This window comes from Orcinus orca, chromosome 15 (assembly GCF_937001465.1).
Source record: "Orcinus orca chromosome 15, mOrcOrc1.1, whole genome shotgun sequence".
Classification (NCBI taxonomy): domain Eukaryota; kingdom Metazoa; phylum Chordata; class Mammalia; order Artiodactyla; family Delphinidae; genus Orcinus; species Orcinus orca.
In genome coordinates, this window is record NC_064573.1 from 78051242 (window position 1) to 78075027 (window position 23786).

Below are 23786 nucleotides of genomic sequence, written 5' to 3' on the forward strand. Positions count from 1 at the left end.
ATGTCCCTTTTTTTGAGCCTGTCACCTTGCCCTTCCCCCTACAGTTGCCTGACTTCACAAGGCAATAAAAATCCCATGTTACTGCAAACTGGCTTTGTCTTTTTCTTTTCTAAGGCCCCCAGACTCAGACCTATAGAGAAGGGAAGACCTGCTGAATGTGAAATTAGCCTTTAATTCATTCTACATACACTTAAACTGGGTCTACTGGACCCCAGGTCCTGGGGACACAATGATCACCCAGATGAAGCGGCTATGTTTATGGAGAGGGTTAATAAACACATAAACAAGTATCAGATAATCGCCTGTGTGGTAAGATGGTGAACAAAATAATACAGGGAAATGGGATGGAGAGTGACAGGAGTGGGAGGGGGAAGGGCTCCAGTGGCACAAAGGTTGGGGGGCAAACTCAAGCCTCATGGGTTCAGGGGTCAGAAGTTAAAGGCTGATGAGGCTGAAGTGAAGAGAACCAGAGTGAATGGAAGACTTGAGGAAGGGGAGGTGGGCAGGACCCCGGGGCCCCAGCAAGGAGTCTGTATTTGATTCTACAAACACCGGGAAGCCTCTGGAGGAATTGGGTGACTGTGACTCGGTCAGATGGACGTTTGGGAAGCCCTGGTTGGGGAGACTGCTGACGCCAAGTGAGAGCTGAACCAAGAAGTGTGTGCACTCTTTCCTGTCTGAACTAGCTCAGTTCCGCCAGGAAGCTTCCAGAAAGAGACTGCTCCTTTCTGCCAGCCCCACCTAGGAGTCTCCTTGAACAATCCCAGCTGGAAGCTGACGAGCAGTGTGAAGCAGCCCGTTCCCAATTGTGGGCAGCACCGCAGAGTGAGGGCAAGCAGCTGAACGTCACCTTCGGACCACATCCGTATCAGGACAAGGCTGCCGAGACCACCAGTGACCTCAGCCGTCTCCTGCCTCCCCCTGGCCTTTTCCTCTCTGTCTCTCACAGTAAGGGAGCAGCCCTCCTGCACTCTGGCTGAAGGGTGGGCGATGGAACTCTCATCCTCCCAGCCAGGGCTTCAGAGGGCAGCGCCAGGCTCTGGAGCACAGCCACTGCCCTTGCAGACACCCCAAGAGAGCGCTCTCCGATGCCCGGACACAAACTTGGCACAGAGGTTCACATGTCTAGAACTAGAACTGGAACCCACACATCCAGGACCTGCTGATCCAGCCAGCAGGATTAGCTTAGAGCTGAAGTCACCCAGACCCTGGAGGGGAGGCGGTACAGGGACTGAGGCCAGACTTGTGTATGTCCCACTTACAAAGAATCATTTTTCCAGCAGGAAACACGCATGATTCCACCCCAGTTAGACTTTTCCTTTTCACTGCCCATGAAAGAAAAGAGCTACTAGCACGCAATTTATCGGTAAACCACCTGCTTCAGAATCAGATTCCCAAGGCATACCCTCTCGGGTTCTGACTCAGGAAGTGCTGGGAATGTGAGTTTTCAGCAAGTGCACGCCACGGCTCAAGGACCACAGTAGAAGAAGGATACATTCTACTTCCCAGATGAGAGGTGTCTGGATGCCTAAACCTTCCAGAAGGCAGGGTCCTCCCCCCTCCACACCCCCACCAAAAAATAAATAAATAAATAAAAGGAAGTGGTATCAGGATAATATACAGAAGAAATCTGAGTTCAAAGCCTGACACCACTTCCTGGCTGTGACAAGCTGGGGAAGTCACTGACCTGCTCTGAGCCTCAGTTTCCTCATCTGTAAAGTGGGGACAACCTAAATGTCTATCGACAGGCGAATGGATAAAGAAGATGTGGCACATATATACAATGGAATGTCACTCAGACATAAAAAAGTAACGAAATTGAGTTATTTGTAGTGAGGTGGATGGACCTAGAGTCTGTCATACGAGTGAAGTAAGTCAGAAAGAGAAAAAGAAATACCGTACGCTAACACATATAATATATGGAATCTAGAAAAATGGTACTGATGAACCTAGTGGTAGGGCAGGAATAAAGATGCAGACGTTGAGAATGGACTTGAGGTCACGGGGGGGAAGGGGAGGCTGGGACGTAGTGAGAGAGTGGCATGGACATACATACACTACCAAGTGTAAAATGGATGGCTGGTGGGAAGCTGCTGCATAGCGTGAGAGATCAGCTTGGTGCTTTGTGACGACCTGGAGGGGTGGGATAGGGAGGGTGGGAGGGAGACACAAGAGGGAGGGGATATGGGGATATATGTGTGCATATAGCTGATTCACTTTGTTGTACGGCAGAAAGCAACACAACATTGTGAACCAATAAAGAGGTATAAAAAAAAAAAGTGGGGGGCTTCCCTGGTGGCGCAGTGGTTGAGAGTCTGCCTGCCGATGCAGGGGACGTGGGTTCGTGCCCCGGTCCGGGAGGATCCCACATGCCATGGAGCGGCTGGGACTGTGGGCCATGGCCACTGGGCCTGCGCGTCCGGAGCCTGTGCTCCACAGCGGGAGAGGCCACGGCAGTGGGAGGCCCGCGTACCGCAAAAAAAAAAAAAAAAAAAAAAAGTGGGGACGATCATAGCATCTGTCTCATAGGGTGGCAGAGGAGATTAGTGATACGACAGAAGTAAGGTGCCCAGGACAAGCACTTGAAGTTGCAGGTACTCTCGTTTTTATTGTGGGAGTTGTCGCTTTTACTGCTAGTTGATGCAGTGTTCCACAAGCCCCTAAGACCCTCTGCTGGAGGACTTTCTCTGGCTGGGAATGTGGGCTGGCTGGACTGCCTGGAGCCCTGAAAGAACTCCGGGTGGGAACTGGTTGATGGACTGCCCAGTACCCTCTCCCTTGGGGTGTGTCGATGTGGGGCTGGACCCCAGGTGCCCATAGCCGTCACCCGCTCTTCCAGGACCCAGGACAGGCTGCCTTTCTTCCCCTCCCTGTCTCGCTCCCCTACTCCCCTGCTGGTGTGGCCCGGGATCACTTCTCAAAGAAACCATGTGCCCTCAAATCCCTGTCTCAAAGTCTGTAGAAACAGGGGAGCCCAACTAAGACACCACGATTATTAAAGGAGGTTCAGAACAGCGACGTGGTCTGTCCCAAAGTTCTCACACCAAAACCAAGTCCTCTGTTCCCTGTCCCTCGTGTGTCCCTTGAGCCCAGGAGTTTGGTCCTCCTTGCGCTCCGTTCCACATGGAGGAAAAGGGAGGGGTGGGCAGGACACAGCTGACCACCCTGGACAAACCTCCATACCAGACGTGGTCCAGAGGAGCACCATGAGTTAGGATGGTGGCTCTGATCAACTCCAGGCACCAGGGGAAGGTCGTATGTGGTTCCAGAAGTGGTGAAAAGCCTGGGCTTCGGAATTCAGCCAACCTGAGCTTGAATCTACCCTTTCCAGACTAAGGGGGCATCCGTCTGCTTTGTTAGGTTCCGGGTTCCTCACCTGCAAAACTGCCATGAGGATCCAGTGAGAAAATGCCTAAGTGGTGCCCACCTGGGCAGCAAATAAGTCAGTGTCTCTGAGGGCAGGGCTAAGGCACACTTGAGGGCACACGGGGAATGCCATGCGAGCCTCAGACAGCTTGGAAACTTGGAAAGGGTTTATTTAAAACTTTCATGGAAAAGAGCTTAGTTTTTTCAAATTCAAAGGCTAACAGGATAAGCTTCAGGTATCAAGAAAAGTTGCTTACGTGGGATATCTCATTCTCCAAAGGAGCTGCTGGCCGAATGAGACATCCTCTCTGTCTGAAAAGTAAATATGTGAATTTATCTTGGGGGCAGGATCTGGGTCTTCCTCATCTTTTTTTTTTTTTTTTTTGCGTTACGTGGGCGTCTCACTGTTGTGGCCTCTCCCATTGCGGAGCACGGGTTCCGGACGTGCAGGCTCAGCGGCCATGGCTCACGGGCCTAGCTGCTCCGCGGCATGTGGGATCTTCCCGGACCGGGGCATGAACCCGTGTCCCCTGCATCGGCAGGTGGACTCTCAACCACTGCACCACCAGGGAAGCCCTGGGTCTTCCTCATCTTTGCAGCAACCTTCCCTACCCCGCCTTCAGTGCCTGGTCTGGTGGCTGGTGCATGATACATGCTGAACAGATATTGGAGAGGTGGAGGGAGAGAGGAGGAGAGAAAGAAAAAGGAAGGCAAGCCCAGCAGCAGGGAAAGCCCATCGAATGTCCCTCGTGTGGGGCCCTTAATAGACTCCATCAATTTTTTAAAATGATTTCTATTTCTTATAAATTGTATCCCTTGCAGAGTGTGAAGTGCAAACACGTCCCCTTCAGCATTCCCTTCCTTCTGCCCTCCTTCCTCCCCGACGGGGAGGTGGGGGACAGGGGTCTGACCACAGGCAAACTGGACTTCCATGGATCTTGCCCGGGAACCGCGGGGACAAACGGCCCCTTTTATGAGCAGCTCTGCCATTTTCTTAATGGATTCGTCCTGGCCCCCCAGCAGCCCCGTGGAGCAGACGCAAGCCCGGAGACCGGTATGAGGCTGGAATCAAGAAGGGTGGCCTTCCCGGAGGAGGGGTCCCCAAGACTCTTGCTGGTGAACACAGTCACGTTCATTTCAAATGGTTCATGGGGGATTCTAACCAGTTTATGAAAAGTTTTCTCCAAGCAGCCCAAATCCCTGGTCCTTTCTCTCATCTCACACCAGCTCACGTTGCAACCCACCTGAGAAGGCACCGCCTTTCCTTCCAGAGTGCAAATGGGATGTTTTAAAAACCTGGCCCCCGATATCCAATTGAGGAAACGTTAAGCAAACACCAATTTGGGGCCAGGCGCTCTTACATAACCCTGTACAACTCTGAAGAACAATCCCGTGAGCAATGGATAATGCTGCACACGTGCCCGTTTTAAAGTCAAAAAGACTGAGGCTCAGGAAGCAGCCCAATCATACAGATAGTAAATGGCAGAGTCAGGATAACCATTCATTCACGCACGCAAAAAACATCATCACCTTCCTCCTCATGTCAGGTGCTGTGAGAGGCACTGGGGGTGTATAATAAAATAAGACAAGAATTCTTTCTTTAACAATCTTTCTTAGAATCATCTAGAAAGGAGTTTACTACCTAGATGGGTATATAAAGCCATCTCTTGTCCTTTCAAACATGAACATCTTTCCACTCGTCCCATCACCTCAAAGTTGCCTCCTAATAGGAACATACATATTGATAATTACCTTAAATGTAAATGGATTAAATGCTCCAACCAAAAGACATAGACTGGCTGAATGGATACAAAAACAAGACCCATATACACGCTGTCTACAAGAGACCCACTTCAGACCTAGGGACACATACAGACTGAAAGTGAGGGGATGGAAAAACATATTCCATGCAAATGGAAATCGAAAAACAGCTGGAGTAGCAATTCTCATATCAGACAAAATAGACTTTAAAATAAAGACTATTAGAAGAGACAAAGAAGGACACTACATAATGATCAAGGGATAAATCCAAGAAGAAGATATAACAATTGTAAATATTTATGCACCCAACATAGGAGCACATCAATACATAAAGGCAAATACTAACAGCCATAAAAGGGGAAATCGACAGTAACACATTCATAATAGGGGACCTTTAACACCTCACTTTCACCAATGGACAGATCATCCAAAATGAAAATAAATACAGAAACACAAGCTTTAAATGACACATTAAACAAGATGGACTTAATTAATATTTATAGGACATTCCATCCAAAAACAACAGAATACACTTTCTTCTCAAGTGGTCATGGAATGTTCCCCAGGATAGATCATATCTTGGGTCACAAATCAAGCCTTGGTAAATTTAGGAAAATTGAAATTATATCAAGTATCTTTTCCAACCACAATGCTATGAGACTAGATATCAATTACAGGAAAAAAATCTGTAAAAAATACAAACACATGGAGGCTAAACAATACACTACTTAATAACCAAGAGATCACTGAAGAAATCAAAAAATACCTAGAAACAAATGACAATGAAAACATGATGACCCAAAACCTATGGATGCAGCAAAAGCAGTTCTAAGAGGGAAGTTTATAGCAATACAATCCTACCTTAAGAAATAAGAAACATCTCAAATAAACAATCTAACCTTACACCTAAAGCAATTAGAGAAAGAAGAACAAAAAAACCCCAAAGTTAGCAGAAGGAAAGAAATCATAAAGATCAGATCAGAAATAAATGAAAAAGAAATGAAGGAAACAATAGCAAAGAGCAATAAAACTAAAAGCTGGTTCTTTGAGAAGATAAACAAAATTGATAAACGATTAGCCAGACTCATAAAGAAAAAAAGGGAGAAGACTCAGATCAATAGAATTAGAAATGATAAAGGAGAAGTAACAACTGACACTGAAGAAATACAAAGGGTCATGAGAGATTACTACAAGCAACAGTATGCCACTAAAATGGACAACCTGGAAGAAGTGGACAAATTCTTAGAAATGCACAACCTGCCGAGACCAGGAAGAACCAGGAAGAAATAGAAAATATAAATAGACCAATCACAAGCACTGAAATTGAAAATGTGATTAAAAATCTTCCAACAAAACAAAAGCCCAGGACCGGATGGCTTCAGAGGCGAATTCTATCAAACATTTAGAGAAGAGCTAACACCTATCCTTCTCAAACTCTTCCAAAATATAGCAGAGGGAGGAACACTCCCAAACTCATTCTACGAGGCCACCATCACCCTGATACCAAAACCAGACAAAGATGTCACAAAGAAAGAAAACTACAGGCCAATATCACTGATGAACATAGATGCAAAAATCCTAAACAAAATACTAGCAAACAGAATCCAACAGCACATGAAAAGGATCATACACCATGATCAAGTGGGGTTTATCCCAGGAATGCAAGGATTCTTCAATATATGCAAATCAATCAATGTGATACACCACATTAACAAATTGAAAAATAAAAATCATATAAAAAATATTGGGGAGGGTGGGAGGGAGGGAGACGCAAGAGGGAAGACATATGGGAACATATGTTTATGTATGACTGATTCACTTTGTTATAAAGCAGAAACTAACACACCATTGTAAAGCAATTATACCCCAATAAAGATGTTAAAAAAAAATAAATAAATAAAGGAATACTCATGACAAAAAAAAAAAAAAATATTGCCTCCTAGAAATGATACCATTTGGATTGGAACCCGGTTTCCAGAGTCTTGGGTTCGGAAGAACCACTTTCCCTCCAGAGGCTTCTTTTGAGATGTATTCCACCAACTAGTATTTCCTGAGTACTTGCTATGTGTCAGGCATGGTGCTCGTCCTGGATGTATAAACAGTGAACAAAGCAGACACAGCCCTACCCTCAAATAGTTTAAAGTCTGGTCGGAGAGACATGCAGGTAAATAGACAAACACAATGTAGTATATTATATGGAATGATCGTGAAGGGCGGGGTATGGTACTTGGAACTGAGGGGAGTCAGGGAGGGCTTCCTGGAGAAAGTGATAACTGAGCTGAGCCTGGGGAGCTAGCAGAGTTGTGCAAGGAAGATCTAGGCTAAAGCACTAGGGTGCAAAGAATCCTCAGTGGTGGGCACATCTCCTGCTGATGGCTCAGAGAAGCTGGAGCTCCAGGCATAAGGAGGGAAGTGGTGAGGAGGGAGGAAGGAGAGGTAAACAAGGATAGTGCAGGGTCTCCTCGGGAGACTGGTGGATTTTATCCTGAGAGCCAGGGGGAAGTAAGGAAGGGTTTTAAACAGGGAGGTGAAGGCTGGATAAGCATCTTGGAAAGACCCCCCTCTGGCAGCAGATACAATCACAGGGCAGCAAGTTCCCCTCTCAGGTTATCCTTCCCGCTCCCTGCCTCTGTGCGCCTTTTCCCACAACACTGCATTAAGTGCTCCTTAAGCCTTCTTGCAAAATCACTAAACAAAATCATTACTCCCTTCGCAGTGGGCTTGTCTGAATGAGTGCCCCAACCGAGCAGTTTTGACGCCCCTGGGGTCTCTCAGTTGCGCCCGTGCTTCTAGAAATGTCTCCATATGCCCTCAGTGAAGAATCTCAAAAAACACCCCTTCCCTCACTGCCGACAGCTCAGTGGGATTGAGCTCTTTGGCCTACAACTGGGTTAGAAAGAAAAAGGCAACAGCAGAAATGAGCAAGGGAGATGGGGAGTATTAACATAGAAATAAGACTGAACGCTCCAGCAACATAATGAAAAATAATCAGGAAAACCCCGGCACAGGTCTCTCCACAAGAGGATACTGTAAGGAAGCTGTAGATGTATTACCTGTTGGTGATGCCTTCCCCGACCCCCTCAGCTTCCCCGAGAGAGGAGAGCATGACCACAGGGTCCGCTGGGTTCCCAGCACCTGGGGGTGTTCATCACAGAGACCCATTTGTCATCTTTCAATTCAAGAAGGGATGATGGGAGAGGGTAGCAGGTGGGGGAGGAAAAGACTGACAGCTCTGGTCCAGGGTCAGGTTGAGACCAGATGCCCATCTTCTGTTCTGCTTGTCTGGTTCAAGGAGAAGCAGAGGGGGGCTGGCAACTGTGTGGCTGGTCCTTTGCCCGTGCAAAGTGGTTAAGGCTCTGGGACCTTGAATCAGAGGGATCAGTGGGTTTGAGGAGTGGATCCACCCACTGTGAGACTCTGGGCCAACTATTTACTCCTGAAGGCCTCTGTTTTCTCATCTGTAAAATGGGGATAATAATAGACCCTACCTTCCCTGGTTGTTGTAAGAATTAAATGAGCTTGTGCATGTAAAGTACTTAGCACAATCTCTGGCCCTCAGTAAGCCCTCAATACATGGGATCAGCATCTTCATCATCCTCATATCCAATCCCCACCTCAGCCTCAAGAGAATTATAATCCTCCCTCACGTACCACTGTAACTGGACCCAACTATAATAGGTAAAAATGTATATAAGGGACCATTAATTCCCATGACGATTACTGCAAAAACTGAAGTGTTTCTATTAATGGAAAAATAAGTCTGGGCTTCAAGCTGGTGATCTCTGAGATGCATGCTCATAATTGTATCCTGCCAATATCCTGCCCGTTGCACAAATTCCTGAAGCCTCCAGGAACTTCGCGGCAGCTGCAACACCAGCTCGTCATTTCCCCCGCTTTTCAAGAGCTGGGAAAATTAGGGCACCCAGTGGCTCAAACCAACCATGGCTTACTTCACGCTTTTATCTCCTTGTCACCTGTGGCTGAAGTCATTTTGCAAACACAGGAAAATTTCAGATAAAACATTGTATTTTGATGTAAGGACACGGGCTAGAAGGACACACAGGGCAAGAAGGGAACCAAAGAGTATGTGAAATCCAAGTGAATGTCAATAGTGCCAAGGTTGAGAAACCCTGATATAAACCCTTTAACATGTTTCCCAAGAAGTTGGCTGGTTCTGAAAATCCCCAAAGAAAAATGGAGAACAAGAACTACAGAAAAGTAGGAAATGGGCTAACTTTTCCAGAACTTTGACCTTGCTTAAACCCATAGAGGTGATTTGGTGAGTCTGTTTCTTTTCATACTTTGTATTAATAGAGAATCCACTTCTGCAATGAAATAAGTGCTGAACAACTTAAAGATTCTGATTTGAAGGAATCCCCAAATCACTAAGGTGACTGGGGCATTCACATGTCTTATCACATCAAATGCACTTACTAGCCTCATTTTACATCAGAGAGGTTTAGAAACTCTCCCAGAGTCACACAGCTAGGAAGTGGCAGAGCCAGGACCTGCTCTCTCTAGCTCCAGCATCTGGATCTTGCTGTTGCTTTACTGTCCTAAGTTGAGTTCCCTAGAAGCAGATCCTGAGGCGGGTGATTTATGGAGGCAGTTCTCCAGGCTGTTCCTCAGCAGGATAGGAAATGGGGGAGAAGCTAAGCAAGGATGTGGCTGCAGGCGACTACAGTCTCAGCCTGATCCCACAGGGGACTCTGGAGTGTGAACTGTACCATAGAGTCTGTCTGCCTTGAGGCAAGGAAGCTGGCCTTTTGCACACTGGCACCAGTTAGGCCCTGGCTCTGAGCCACGCGGGGGAGGAGCTGCAATCCCCCAATGCAAGCCTCCAGAGAAGGTCTCAGGTGTCAGCGTCAGCGTCCCTAAGTGAGGTCACTGGCACTGTGAGCAGGACATCGAGACACACGTGGGTGAGCCAGGGCTGCGCTCAGCAGCCACTGATTTTATCACCTTGTCTTCAAAACACTCCTGTGAGTGCTCTGCGGTCCTAGAGGAAAACGAGTCTTAAACACATGCAAGGTATTCTGATACCCAAACGCTTCCCGTCTCAGGCCCTGAGAGCAGGTGACTCAGAGAACATCAGACTCCGGGCTTCTGCCCTCCACTCCACCACCCAGAGGAAAGGCCATCCTGACACCACATTCTCCTCCCCGCACCAGGCCTCATCCTGGCTGGCAAGCTGGCCCAGCGTGATGAGAGCTCCAGAGCCCAAGCCTGCTTCCGCCGGACTGCGGCTGGATGCGTGGTGAGCGGTGCCCCCCTGCAGCCTGGAGCCTCGACAAGCATCAGCAGGAGGCCCAGCAGTAAGGCCAGTGCCATGGCTGCACAGCACAGACAGTCTCCTCTCGACCCCGGGCCCCGCCTGCAAAACATGCTCAAACCCTTCTTAGCCCTGATCCAAGCCTTTACCCGTGCTATTTCCTCAGCCCAGAACACTCATGCGTATGTGCAAATAGGAATTATCTGAGAGTTTGGGTAAAATGCAGATTTCTAAGCCCTATCCGTAGAGTCTGGGCTACTTCTCCATTGGTGGTTTTGGATGTCCCCTCCCTTCTACTCTCCAGCCTGTGCAGGAAACAAAACAAAACAAAAAACCACCTTGGTTCAAACTCTTATCTTCTAGAACACAAGCCACCCAAATCACCACTGCTGCCAGTTTTCCTGCCAGAGATGCAGATAGAGGTGGAGAGGTTTCCAAGGAGACAGACCTCGGCTCTGCAGAAAGGTCCTTCTGTAGAAGGACTCTGAGAAGGGGGAAGGATGCAGATAAGGCATGACTGAACCGGGGAAATGCATCAGCATCTCACTGCAAAAGCAAACTTCAGCCAGCTGAATCCTCAGCTATCAGACAGTAGTAGATTGTGCTGACAGCCGACCACTTAGAACTAAACTCCATTCCGTGCTCATGAACCTATTAGATGAAAATGCCTCATTTTAGATAACTGCAAATTGCTTTCTGAGCATAATTTCCTATTAGTTCATTAATCTCTCTATTCAGAATGCCGACAAGACAGCTGATGATAATTCTGGAGGAAGTGGGCATTGAACCAAAGCAGGAGGCAAAGGGTTAGATATTTGGAAGTATCCTGGCTTCCGGGGTGGAGGGGTACCCCAAAATTAATTCATAACGCTAATTATAGTATTAGCTTTCATTTATTAAGCTCTTATAATGGGTCAGGTACCAGGCTAAGCATTTTCCCTTATTTATCTCAGTTGTTTTTTTTTTTTAAACAATCTAGTAAGGTAGATATTATTTTCTTCTTTCTATAGAGGAAGAAATTGAGCCTCAGAAGTGATTACACAGTTAGTGGCAGAGTCAGGATTCAAATATAGGTGTGTGTGTCTGACCTACAGCCTGGGTTCCTAATCATACCTTAGCATTTTGACTCAGCACATAAATATTTACTGGATGAATTTACTGGAGAAACCAGGATGAACAAGACTCATGTCTATAGAGTGAGGCCAAGGGATGTTAACAGCAGAAGAGACTGAAAAATAATCAGCAAAGATGGACCAACCTTCAGAAAAAAGAAATGTCAGGTTGGAAAATAAAATTGGATTTTGTCAAACTCCTGCTTTCATAGAGAGCGGTGGTTCTCAAATTGTGGTCCCAAGACCAGAAGCAACAGCATCACCTGGGAACTCGTTAGAGATGCAAATTCTGGGGACCCACCTCAGACCCGCTGAATTGGAGACTCCAGGGCATAGGTCCAGGAAGCTATGTTTTAATAAACCTTCCAGGGGATTTTGATACACACGCGAGTTTTGAGACCCATAATCTAGAAAAATAAGATCAGCTCCACAAGGGAATTTGGAGCTCACGAGAGTAGTGCTTCTCAAACTTAATGTGCACAGGAATCACCAGGACAATCTTAAAATGCAGATTTGGGTGCGGCAGGTCTGGGGTGGGGCCTCAGCTCCCAGCTGATGCTGATGCTGCAGGACCAGGGTCCACACTTGGAGTAGCAATGGGTCTAAGCCAGGGCGTTTCTGGCAATAACACAACCAGAATTGCTCTAGGTTTAAAAAAAGCGGGGGGCGGGCGAGAAAGAACCATTGCCTTTGGGATAGGTTCAGACCCAAGCCTCTGGAAATGCTTTAGGAAAACAGGAAATCACCCACATCACATACCACTTTTTTCCCAAAGTTCCCACTCAGGTATAAGACCTTCTCTGAGCACTTTAATGAAAATTGCAGCCCCTTCCCTGACTCTTCCTATCTCCCTTCTCTTCTTTGCTCTTCTCCTCAGCACGTGAGCATCATCTGAACAGATGACCTATTTTACTAATTTACTTTGTTTACTGTCTGGCCTTCCCCATCTCCATCTCTCACCAGCATGTAAGCTCCATGAGGGCAGGGATTTTGTCTGTTTCATTCACTGTTATTTCCTCTGTGCCTAGAACAGTGCCCGGTGCATAGTACGTGCTCAATAAACATTAGTCAAGTAAATGAACACACATTTCTGCCCATTTTTTCTAAGAAGCTCCCTCCCCACTCTCGGCGCTGCCCTCTGGAATTTCACCTGTTGCTGCTCTCATGCATGTACTTCAGTTTCACCAAAATTCATTTCTCTATAGGTGTGTCTTCCCCTAAACTCCTTGACAATGGGGTCCGTGTGTTACCCTTTTCTGTCCTTCATCCAACCCTTCCACTCAAAATCCTGCCAACCTTTGAAAACACATATAAACAGCCATCCATCCTCACTATAATTAATGCAAAAAACACAGAATTTCATTCATGGAAGAGTAAGGTCAAACTTCAGCTGGTGATATCAGTAATGCATGCTCCTAATTACATACTAGAGGGAGCGCTAAACTCCACTGCCATCATGCAAGTACAACGTCAAAGTTCCTGAAGCAACCCAGAACTCTGCAGCTGTTACAGACTCTGTTTTCACCTTTCGCGCAGTTTTTCTAAGGGCTGAGGCAAATTAGAAAGATCAGTTGTTCCTTCCAACCACGGCTTGGTTTGAATCCTGCCTCTTAGAGTTCCAGGAGCTATATCTGCACAAGGTGGAGTGAGGAGGACTTTTGATAAAACATTGTCATCTTGGGCAAGGACATTTTACCCGTTCCTTCCAACCGCCCTGTGGCAGGGGGTGCTAATATCACGCCCACTTTGCAGGTAAGGAAACTGAGCCCTGGGATGACAGTCCCCTGCTCAAGGTCACACAGAGAGTGGCAATGCAGGTGGGACTCCAGCTCAGTTCTGGCTGCCTTAAAGCCTCTGCTTCTGGGACCCACCTCTCTCCCCCAGGTCCCCGTCCCTCTCCCAACCCTTGGCAGGGTCTGAGCCTCTGCTCATTACTTCTAGAACAGAGACAGCATGCGTGGACGCTATCTCATACTTCTGCCTCTAGCGCTGAAAATTAAAATGGCTCAGGGAGTATTCAGCCTTGCCGGCTCCTGGCTGCACCCCTGTCACCTAATTACCTGACTTCAAAGCCTCCACTCGGCAGGTGTGAAGATGTGAAAGCGGCCGTTTCCCCTGAGAACACGGAGTGACTACGCACAGATAAGACAGGCCCCAGAGCAGCTAGGGTACCTGGGAAATCAGACAGAACTTCGAGTTGGACCCGAGGGCTTGGATTAGTGTGTCTCAAAGTCAGAAAGACCAGCGGCCGCCATCCTGAGTACTCACCTGAGAGCCGGGTCTATACAGGACCAAGGTGGGGATGTGGGCCTCCAGACACTAACGCTTGGTAGTTACTGCCCCCTTCTCCTTCCCTTGTGCCACGGAGCTTAAGGCTCCTCTAGAGGCTGGAACTCATTCATCCTCCCCACAACTCCAGGAGGGAAGGGCACTCAGCCTCACCTTTTGACTGAGACATCCAGGCTGGGGGAAGAGTAAGAACTCCTTCATGGGGCAGGGATGTGGGGAGGCCTGAAGGAACCCAAATGAGTTCCCAGCCTGGACTGGACAAGGAAGAGGAAGTCTAGAGGAGAGAGAAGGGTTCCTACTTTTCAACTTAGTGGCTCCTGTAAGGCGATCAGAGGCACACTCATTTGTAACCCTTAGATACAGCTGAATGTTATTGACTATTTTACAGTAATTGGACCAAAGCAGGTATTTAATACAAGTTTACAGAAGGAAAGAGGAAGGCCAGACAGAAAGGCATTTGTGACCTTTGACAGAGGACAAAACCCTAAGCCTCGCACTGGGCTATGTCCTTTGGTGCTGATTTATTCAATGCTCACTGTCACATTGGGCAGGTGTGATGATTATTCCTTTCATGCAGATGAAAATGCAGAAATGTGGGGCAACTTGCCCAATGTCATTGAGCTAGACAGCCACTTCTTAGCTGTGTGACCTCAGGTTTATCCTTGCTGGGAGTCAGCTTTCACATCTGTAAAATGGGAAGACTCAGAACCGCCGCCCCCCACCCCGAGAGGCACCACAAGAAGAAAAAATAAAGGGCAAAAGGCCTTTGCAAACTCTAACTCAGGGATCAGCAAACCGTGGCTGAGTGGCCAAAGCCAGCCACGGCATATTTTTGTACAAAAGCCTTTACTGGAATAAATAAATTTGTCACACTTATTTGTTTATATATTGTCTATGGCTGCTCTTGAGCAACACAGCAGAGCTGAGTGGTTGTAACAGGGACCCACTGGCCCACAAAGCCTAAAATATTTACTATCTGGTCGACTAGAGAAAAAGTTTGCCAACCTCTGATTTCAGATGCTATGAAAATGCAAGTTCCCACTGTGCCTCTGCAGACAGCACTATGTGTTTCCAGCATCGCCCTCAGCTCTGCTTCTTATTCATAAGCTCTCTCCTTGACCCTTTACCCATGTGCAGAGGTTGATTTAAGACCTATTTCTGAAAAAACAGAGAAGCAGCTCTCCTGAGAGCCAAGAAACCAAAATCCCATAAGCTATTTCAGAGCCCAGGATGGCTCCTGCCGACATCAGGCACCATGAAAAGGTGCTTCCAGGAACAGCCACTTACTTGCAGTTTTTACACTTGAGGCCAAAAAGCATCCCCTTCCCACAGACTGTGCATGTCTGAGACATCCAGTACTTCGTGGAAAACCTGTGGGAAAGAGACAGAAAGTGTTCAAGGCCAAGGTGATGGTGACTGACGGATCTCTAGAAGGATGACCACTGACAGGATAAGAACATGGGCCCTGGATTCCAGCCCCTCTTCTTCAGAGATAGGTGACTTAATCGAGTTGCTTAAACTTCAGTCTCTATCTGTAAAGTGGGAATAATAACAGTATTGACCTCATAGGTTGTTCAGAGGATTAAACAAGGTCATGCACAGTGCAAGGGCTTTACATAGTGCCTTGTAAACAGAAAGTGCTCACTGAATTGGGCTGTGACTGTATTGTTACCCAAACATTCATAACAGTCATTCAGTCGTTCAACAAACATTGCCTGCCTGGAGGTCTACTATGTGCCAAGTTCAGATTGGAGACAGATGGATAGGGCTAGAACTGTCCTCAGAGAACCACAAAGCAAGGTGGGGCCCCCCGGCGGTCTATTCCCCATCACTGCTAGTTACATCGCCTGGGAAGCTTCAAGAAGGGATGATCTCCCCAAAAGTGGAGACTGCAAACGTTAGTAGCAGAGAAGAGGGCCCTAAAGGGAAAGCCATTTTGGACATCAGCCCACCATGCTCCCCAGCCACCACCACTTGCTGCAAACATAAGGCAGTGTAGAGGTTTCCGATATACAGCTAGGAACCAGTGGGAACAGAGATGCATTTGATTAACTTCTGGGGCCCCCTGCTGCCGCCAGGGTGCTTTCCTCTTCATGAGATACCAGGCAGCAGCAGGGCTGGCCCCAAGAAAAGTATTGAAGGTTGCCAGGTCAGAGTTAATTTTCGTTTTCAATTTTTGTCACCTTCCGCAGGAGTTGTAGCTAATCTCCACTGCCTCACAGTGTCAAAATGAAAATCAGAAGCGATTATGTAACTTGGTGCTTAAGAATTCTGAGGGCCAGCCTGCATCCCTCTGCTGTACCATCTTGCCTGATTTAGGTCAGTCACTCTTCCAACAGAATGATCTGCAGCCCAAAGCCTCCATAACTAAGCAAATAGTAATATTCTGAAGAGACACTCTTGTGGCCAGGAAAACTCCCTTTCCAGTTTTGGACTGGGGGTTGGTTAAGTCCCTTTCTGCCCCTTTAGCAGGATGAGCAAGTGTGGCAGGATCTATTTTGCAGGATTTGTCAGCTCTGGGGAATGGCAAACGGACTCGTGTTTCATCCACCAGCCAGCAGCACGGGAATCAAGAGTATGAGTGGCAGGTGGGAGTTCCTTCTCCTTTCCAGCCCTCTCCCATCCCTGGGATCAGCAATCCCTCTTCCAAGCTGTGGCTGAGGTGACTCTGAGGACAGCGGATGGTATGGGATTTTAATTTCATTTTTTCACCAAGGCTGGGATGAGTCTAGGTCTTTCCATCCTGGCATGGAGCCCAGAGAGAAACACAGGGTGAGACTGGAGAGTAACAAGGCACCCCAAGTGCCAGCTCCTCTAAGAAGATGTTCCTGATGCCCAAGATCATCAGATCATTTTCCTCCTCTTGGCACCAGCATTTGAATCTGAGGTACCACCAGGTCTAACATTAGGGTGCTAGAGTCTAGTGTCGTGGCTGAGCCATGGGTGTGGCCAATTGGGTGGAGCCAATCCAGGGGTGTGGCCAATCCAGGGGTGGAGCTGAGCTAGGGGTGTGGCCAATCCAGAGGTGAAGCTGAGCCAGGGAGCAGCCTGTAAGCAAACAAAACAAGGCCCTTCTTTTTGATTCCTTTCCCTCTGCATCTCACCGCCTGATCACTGACGTGTCTATCGTGTATTTCTCACGACTTCCTCCACCGTTTTCCCATTTGAGTCTTAACAACTATCCTGTCAACATATTTCTTTCAAAAACTGTTGATGAGATGCCATTCCGGGAGAATGTGCTCATTCCTGCCTCACCCCGGGTTATGGTGACGTGTCTGCCCCTGGAATTGCCTCCCCCGCTTATAGCCCTGATCCCCACCACCACCGCACTGTCATGGTCTGTTAACTGTCTATCCCTCCACTAGACCTCAAGTTTCCCAAGGTTGAAAGCCTTACGTCGTGTTCAGTGCTGCAGCCCCGGTACAGATATTCTCTCTAAATACTAGTGGAAAGAAACCATGAATGAGTGAACTCTCTGCTGGTCACAGAGGCCTCGTGCAAAGAAAGCTCTCAGCAGAGGTGTCAAAAGAACACAAAATGCTGGGGTTAATTAGCTTGTAGATTCATCACTTAATCATTCAGGGACTCAGTTTCCTATCTGTCAAATGGACATGACCACACTTGTGCTACTTACCCCACTGAGTTTGTGAACAGATTGTGAGGATAATGAGATAAAATGTGGAAAGTTAACTTCGTATAAGGGATGACTTAGTAGATAGAAATCTTCCTCCTGAAAAGGGCAGGTGTACTCCTGGAGAGGTTGTCCCGGGCACCCAACAGGGCTGGAGCCCTGGACTAACCTATGCTTCAGCAGAAAGTGAGTATCCCTGACTTCAGCCTGCAATCTTGTCTTCTGGGTGGGGAGACCCAAAATTAGGACAAGCATTTGTCTTAATATTGATACCATTTACTGAGTGGTTATTATGTGCCAGGCCCTTTGCTTAGCACTTTAATATATTATCTCATTTAATCCTCATGACCACCCTATGAGTAGTCAGAAATATCTGATGAGAAAATTGAGTCTCAGAGAGGTTAAGTAACTTCCTCAGGGTTGCAAAGCTTTACTAGCTGGGATTGGAATACAGGTCAGTCTGACTCCAAAGCCCTGGCTTTTAACCAGTAGGTGTTAAGTTTACGAGCCAGGTGAATAAGAAGCAGACATCTCCGTCCCTTGCCACATTGAGGTTCAGCCTGGCAGAGGAGAGAAGAGCATGGTGATATCGGAGCTGGGGCAAAACAGCCTGCCAGCCTTTCCCCACGCTGGGGCCAGAGGCCCCAGCCCTCTCTGTGCTGGGAGGTGGGCCCCGGTGCAGCCAGGAATCCAGCCTACCTGTGCTTGATGGAGTTGCCGAGGTCTCTGCGAGGGATCTGTGGGGACCAGCGTGGCACTGACAGTGTGTCTGCAGGGAGAGAAGAGAGGAGGAGAAGGTCCTGTTACACAGAGAATCGGAAGTGGGGGGGGGCTCCCACCAAGCCCCAGAAGGAAGAGGGAGGCTCGCTGGCCTCAGGAAGGACACTGGCCACCATCACTTGCTAAACCAAAGCCAAATGGAAAGCTAGTTTAGCTTGTGTTACCTTAACTCACGCAAGGTCCCCCGGGTGGGGCAGTGCCTGGAAAAAAACCAGCTGGGGGAAGAATAAAACTGAGCATGGCTCCCATCTACCAAGTGCTTACTGTGTGCCAGGCACGTGCCATGTGACTCACATGCCTGAGCTCGTTACATCCTCAAAACAAGCAACTTTCCAGGTGAGGAAGCTGAGGCTTGGAGAGAGGAAGTCGTGTGCTCAAGATCATACACCTTGTAGATCACACAGAAGCTGTGAATCCAGGCTTAAGGGACCTAGAACACGTGCCTGTGTATGCAAAGTTCTAACTTAGCAGATTCCAAATGCCAGTTGTACAAGTATCACTCTCCTAATTTTTGTCATGCCCCTGTACAACCCATAAAATTATCTACTTAATATTTTAGGTTGACTTATTTGTTTGTTTAAACACATTTATTCTCAAAGCAACTCTATATGGAAAACCAATATCACTTTCTGTATAAGTAACTATTTAAAATATGTCTAACTATGTACCACCTAAACTCATGCTGGAATAAGTGGATGGACTGATGAATGGATGATTGAGTGGGTAGGCGGATGGGTAGGTAGGTGGGTGGATGGGTGGGTGGACGGATGGATGGATGAATGTCTGGATAGGTGCATGGATGGACAGATGAGTCAGTAGATAGACAGATGGGGAGGTGGGTGGATGGATTGGTAGGTGGGTAGATGGATGGATAGATGAATGGTTGGATAGGTGGGCAGATGGACAGATGAGTTGCAAGGTGGACAGATGAGTTGCAAGGTGGACAGATGGGTAGGCAGATGGATGGATTGGTAGGTGGGTGGATGGATGGGTGGATGGATGGACAGCTAGATGAATGGATAAACTGATGGATTAATGGGAATGAGGAAGAAACAATAAATCACACAGACTTCAGGCTGGGTGCCTATGCCCATCTGGTCTTTTCTTTTATGCCTCAGGCTACATCCCAGCGACCCACACTATCACTCCACCACTGACTGAGTTCCAGGACTTCTTCCACAGCCTCTGGGCACCAGCCCCCACCTTCACTCCACTGCCTGGTGGCCCGCATCACCCTCCTCGCAGACCTCACAGGCCCCAGAGAGGTGTGAAACAACAGCAGAAATGGACCGGTGTGGCCTGTGAAACCTCCACCAGCTAGGGGAGAGGAGAAGGAAGTGGCTGACCCACACGCCAGCTCTCATTTCTCAGGCCAGATGGATGGAGCCAGATCCCTGTCCTCAGAGCTGCAAATGCACGCCTCATTTTTCACAGCAGTTGTTATGGAGTGGCACGCTCACTGGGGAGCTGGGCATGCCTGCACCGATCAGGGAGCATTTAACCCTAACCCATTCACTCCTCTCTTCTGTCTAATGACACTGTCAACAGCCATCTGAAAGCTGTTTCCAGAAACCCCAATTCTGCCCTTGTAAAGCTGGGACCATTTCTGGAGGAGCTAATGATTTCCCAAGCCCCAAAGGCCAGAGAAAGAGGGAGACAGCATGATATATCACTCAGAATCAGAGCCAGTGGAATTTCCTCTAGTTTAACTAAAAACTAAATGTCATCAAGTCCAAGCCCATGTTATTACTTGTTTTGGCTTCTGAGAGAAGCAAAAAAGACAAGAAAGAAAGACAATTTTAAAAGAGAGAGAGAGAGAGAGCAGGGGGTTGAAGTCAGATTTGTAAGGAAGGATGCTGCTACCTGCTAAGTCCTTAAGATGCTTTCTCCAGTGCCAGGGATGGGTAGAGGTGGAATGGCTATGCTGGAGAGGAAGGGTTAGCTCAGATACACAGTCTCCTCATGGGGAATCTGCAAAGTGAGGAGTGCCAAAGGGGTTTCATCTCATGGGATGTTAGTAGTGGCTGTCTAGGAAAGTGTGTTGAGAAGGATTCTGAGGCTCAAGAGGAAAGAGCATTGAGATTGATTAGTAACATCTGCCATGGGTGAAGAATAAGGCAGTACCAACAAGTCTCCATATTTTTGCCACTCCTACAAGGACAGGGACCACATCTTCATCTTTGCATCACTGCCTCATAGCACAGCAAGCACCCGGGACAAAGTAAGTACGTAACACATGTTTGCTGAATCTGAGATTCTTATCATAGAAACAGTGAATTTACTGAGCACTCAATATGTGGTAGGCATAATTCTGTGCAGTTTACACGCAGAAGCTTTGCCTCTATGCAGTCGGTGTTCTCATTATTCCCACTGCACAAAGGTAGACACAGAAGCTCAAAGAGGTGCAGTGACTAGCCAAAGGTCACACAGCCGGGCACTGGTAGATCCTCAAGGAGTAACTCTGCAGTTGTTCCCGAGACTTCCAAAAGCCCCTATATCAGCATCTTCAATCAGGGGCACTTTTGCCCGGGGGAACATTTGGCATTGTTTGGAGATACTGCCAAATAATTGGGGCGGTGATGTGGGGATGCTACTGGCATCTAATGTGTAGAGACCAGGGATGCTACTCAACATTCCACAATACACAAGACACATCCCCACGCCAAAGAACTAACTAACTAACTAACTAGAACTAACTAACCAGGGCTTCCCTGGTGGTGCAGTGGTTGGGAGTCCGCCTGCCGATGCAGGGGACACGGGTTCGTGCCCCGGTCTGGGAAGATCCCACATGCTGCGGAGCGGCTGGGCCCGTGAGCCATGGCCGCTGAGCCTGTGCGTCCGGAGCCTGTGCTCCGCAACGGGAGAGGCCACAGCAGTGAGAGGCCCCCGCACCACAAAAAAAAAAAAAAAAGAACTAACTAGACCCAAATGGCAATAGTGCCAAGGCTGAGAAACCCTGATCGAGATGTTTTTCACTTCTCTAGCCATCTCCCCACCCCCTCCCTCTCCCCACAATCTTGAGATGGTACTTCTGAAGCTCAACTCAGTAGAGAACAAATCCTCTTTTATTATAAGCACATCTCACTGTTAGATTCATATCCTAGTTGTTCTCATTCTCAATTACAGCACCCTCTTGAAAAAGTAGATGTAATTAAGTTTGGTAGTTTGGTTTCATTTCCCAATATCTGGTTGAAGGAGCAAATTTCGTCAGTTACATTCGTCGGCTGCGACAACATTAGTCTGCAGCAATAATAACCTCCACACGGCTTCGTCCCTGGGTGTGCAGATCTGAACTCTGAGATCTTCTCTTTACTTTCTTCGTTTGGATTTCCTTAAACTTGCCAATGCAAGCCTTAAAGCAAAGGAAAGCTGTTTAAAGGGAAAATCTATGAAAATTCAGGCCTTATCACAACAGAGAAGGCAAACAGCACTTATAGCAATTAAACTGATATGGAAACTTCTGTTTAACAATCAAAGTGCCTATTAAGATGTCTCCATAGCTGAACAAAAGCTTCTTTTTACTCTAATTTTCTGATAACAAGACACGCAGACACGGAGTCAGAATTATGACTCTCCCTGGTGCCTTTGGTTCCAGGGATAGAATAATAGACATTTCTTCCCAGATATTTTCATTTGCGGTGCATGGCAAGGGAGAGAGCTGGAGAGAAGGAGTGCTTTTCTTCCCTCCTTTAGGTCCCACTGTTGATGCCCTCTCAAAAGTGCCTCTGTATAACAGGAGGGGAGAAACCAGGAGGCTTGGTCTTTGACAGCTTGGTAGCCAGATAATCAAACAGAAGCCACGATAGAAGAAACCAATATTAATAAAGCATCGTGGTAGGCTGAGCCATGATGAAATGAAAGACTCAGGCTCTGACCTGGTGAGTTTGAACTCAGGCTAACAGAGTCAGGCATGGGGAAAACTCTTGAAAACATTTAACACAGAGACATCACGTAAAAATGGGTGATGATAAAGCAAAGGAAAAGGAGGGAAAAGAAGAGGAAGAAAGAAATAAGAATAATGGTGTGAATTTTAAAAATGAGAAATAAGAAAAGTAATAAATATGCTTTGTGTTGAGTGTTACCATGTGCCAAGCACTATTGCCAAATAAGCCCTTTACATATATTATCTCATTTTATCCATACACTGCATGTGTGTGCACATGTGATGTATCAACTGTTATCATCAGTGCCACATCACCAACAAGGAAATCGAGAAGTTATACCATTTGCCCAAGGTCACACAGCAAGTAAAGGCCAGGACTGGGTTTTTTAAATTCAGGTCACATAGCTGGGGCTCAATAAACGACAGCCAATTTCATCCCCATTTCACAGATGGGAATACTGAGGCTTAGAAGCAATAAGCAACTGTCTATTGCTAAAAAGTGACTGAGTGGTGATCTGAACCTCAGAGAGGAACAAACTGGATGCTTCTAGTCCAGACTGCTCTCCGGATACACGGAGTTCAACCCATCCTGTATTGTCTGTGCCTCCCACCTCTGTCTGGGGAAAGCAAAGGAAATGATGAGAACCAGCCCTTTTAAACTCAGAAAAGGGCCTCAGAGGCTCAGAAAGCAATGTCACAGCATGTTGTTTATTCCTACTATCATTCATAGAGTTACTCAGTAAACATTTTGTTGAATATGCCTACCCGCCACCCCCAAAGATGTCCATCCTAATCCCTGGGCCCCATAAAGTATATGACTTAACAGGCAAAAAGAGATTTTGCAGATGTGATTGAGTTAAGGATCTTGAAACGAGAGATTAGTCCGAATTAGCCAGGTAGGGCTGATGTAATCGTAACTGAAAGAGGGAGGCAGGAGGGTCAGAGTCAGAGAAGGAGATGTGATGTTCGCTGGTTCTGAGGATGGAAAGGGGCCAAGTGCCAAGGGATGCAGCAGCCTCTGGAAGCTAGAAAAGGCAAGAGAACAGAGTTTCCCCGGAGCCTCCAGAAGGAAACAGCCCTGCAGACACCTGAACTTTAGCCCTGAGACTGTTTTTGGACTCCTGACCTCCAGAACTGTAAGATAATACATGTATTTTCTTGTAAGCCATTGAGTTTTGCTAATTTGTTACAGCAGCCGTAGGAAGCTGAGACGGCACTACTGTGTGCCAGGTACGGAACTGGGGGTGGGTATATGGCAAACAAGATAGTCAAGTTTTCTGAGCTTAGAGTCTACAGGGGGAGACATAACGTGACACATTCCATGAAGGAAATAAAACAGGACTTTGGGGTTTGTATTAAGGCAACGGGAACCATCTAGTGCATTGGAACAGAGGCAAGAGGCTGTGCAGGGTCTTACGCATTGAAGAGCTCCCTTTGGCAGCTGAGGGGAGAGCAGCCTGCCAGGCTATGACAGAAAGAGGACGGCCCCACCCCCACCCCCTCCTCTAACTCCCCACCTCCGCTGGGGTCCAAAACATCAGCCCTGACCCTTACAAGGCCATTCAGCTCCCAGGCCAGGTCTTTCTCACTTGAGCTGTCATGTCATGATCCCACCTGCAGCCCCCCATAAAAAACCCATATCCCAGAGTACTCAGTCCACTGGCTGGTACAGGAGCAATGCACAGTCTGACT

General features: G+C 47.5%; 1 protein-coding gene across 1 annotated transcript in view; it reads right to left on the bottom strand.

Annotated features, from left to right (window-relative positions):
- KSR2 (kinase suppressor of ras 2) overlaps positions 1-23786 on the bottom strand; it is a 402167-nt gene that overhangs the window by 88176 nt on the left and 290205 nt on the right. The window contains exons 6-7 of the mRNA XM_049698216.1: positions 18131-18200; positions 15088-15171 (exon numbers count right to left, since the gene is read on the bottom strand). Coding sequence (XP_049554173.1) covers positions 15088-15171; positions 18131-18200 — 154 coding nt within the window. The remainder of the gene's footprint in view (positions 1-15087; positions 15172-18130; positions 18201-23786) is intronic.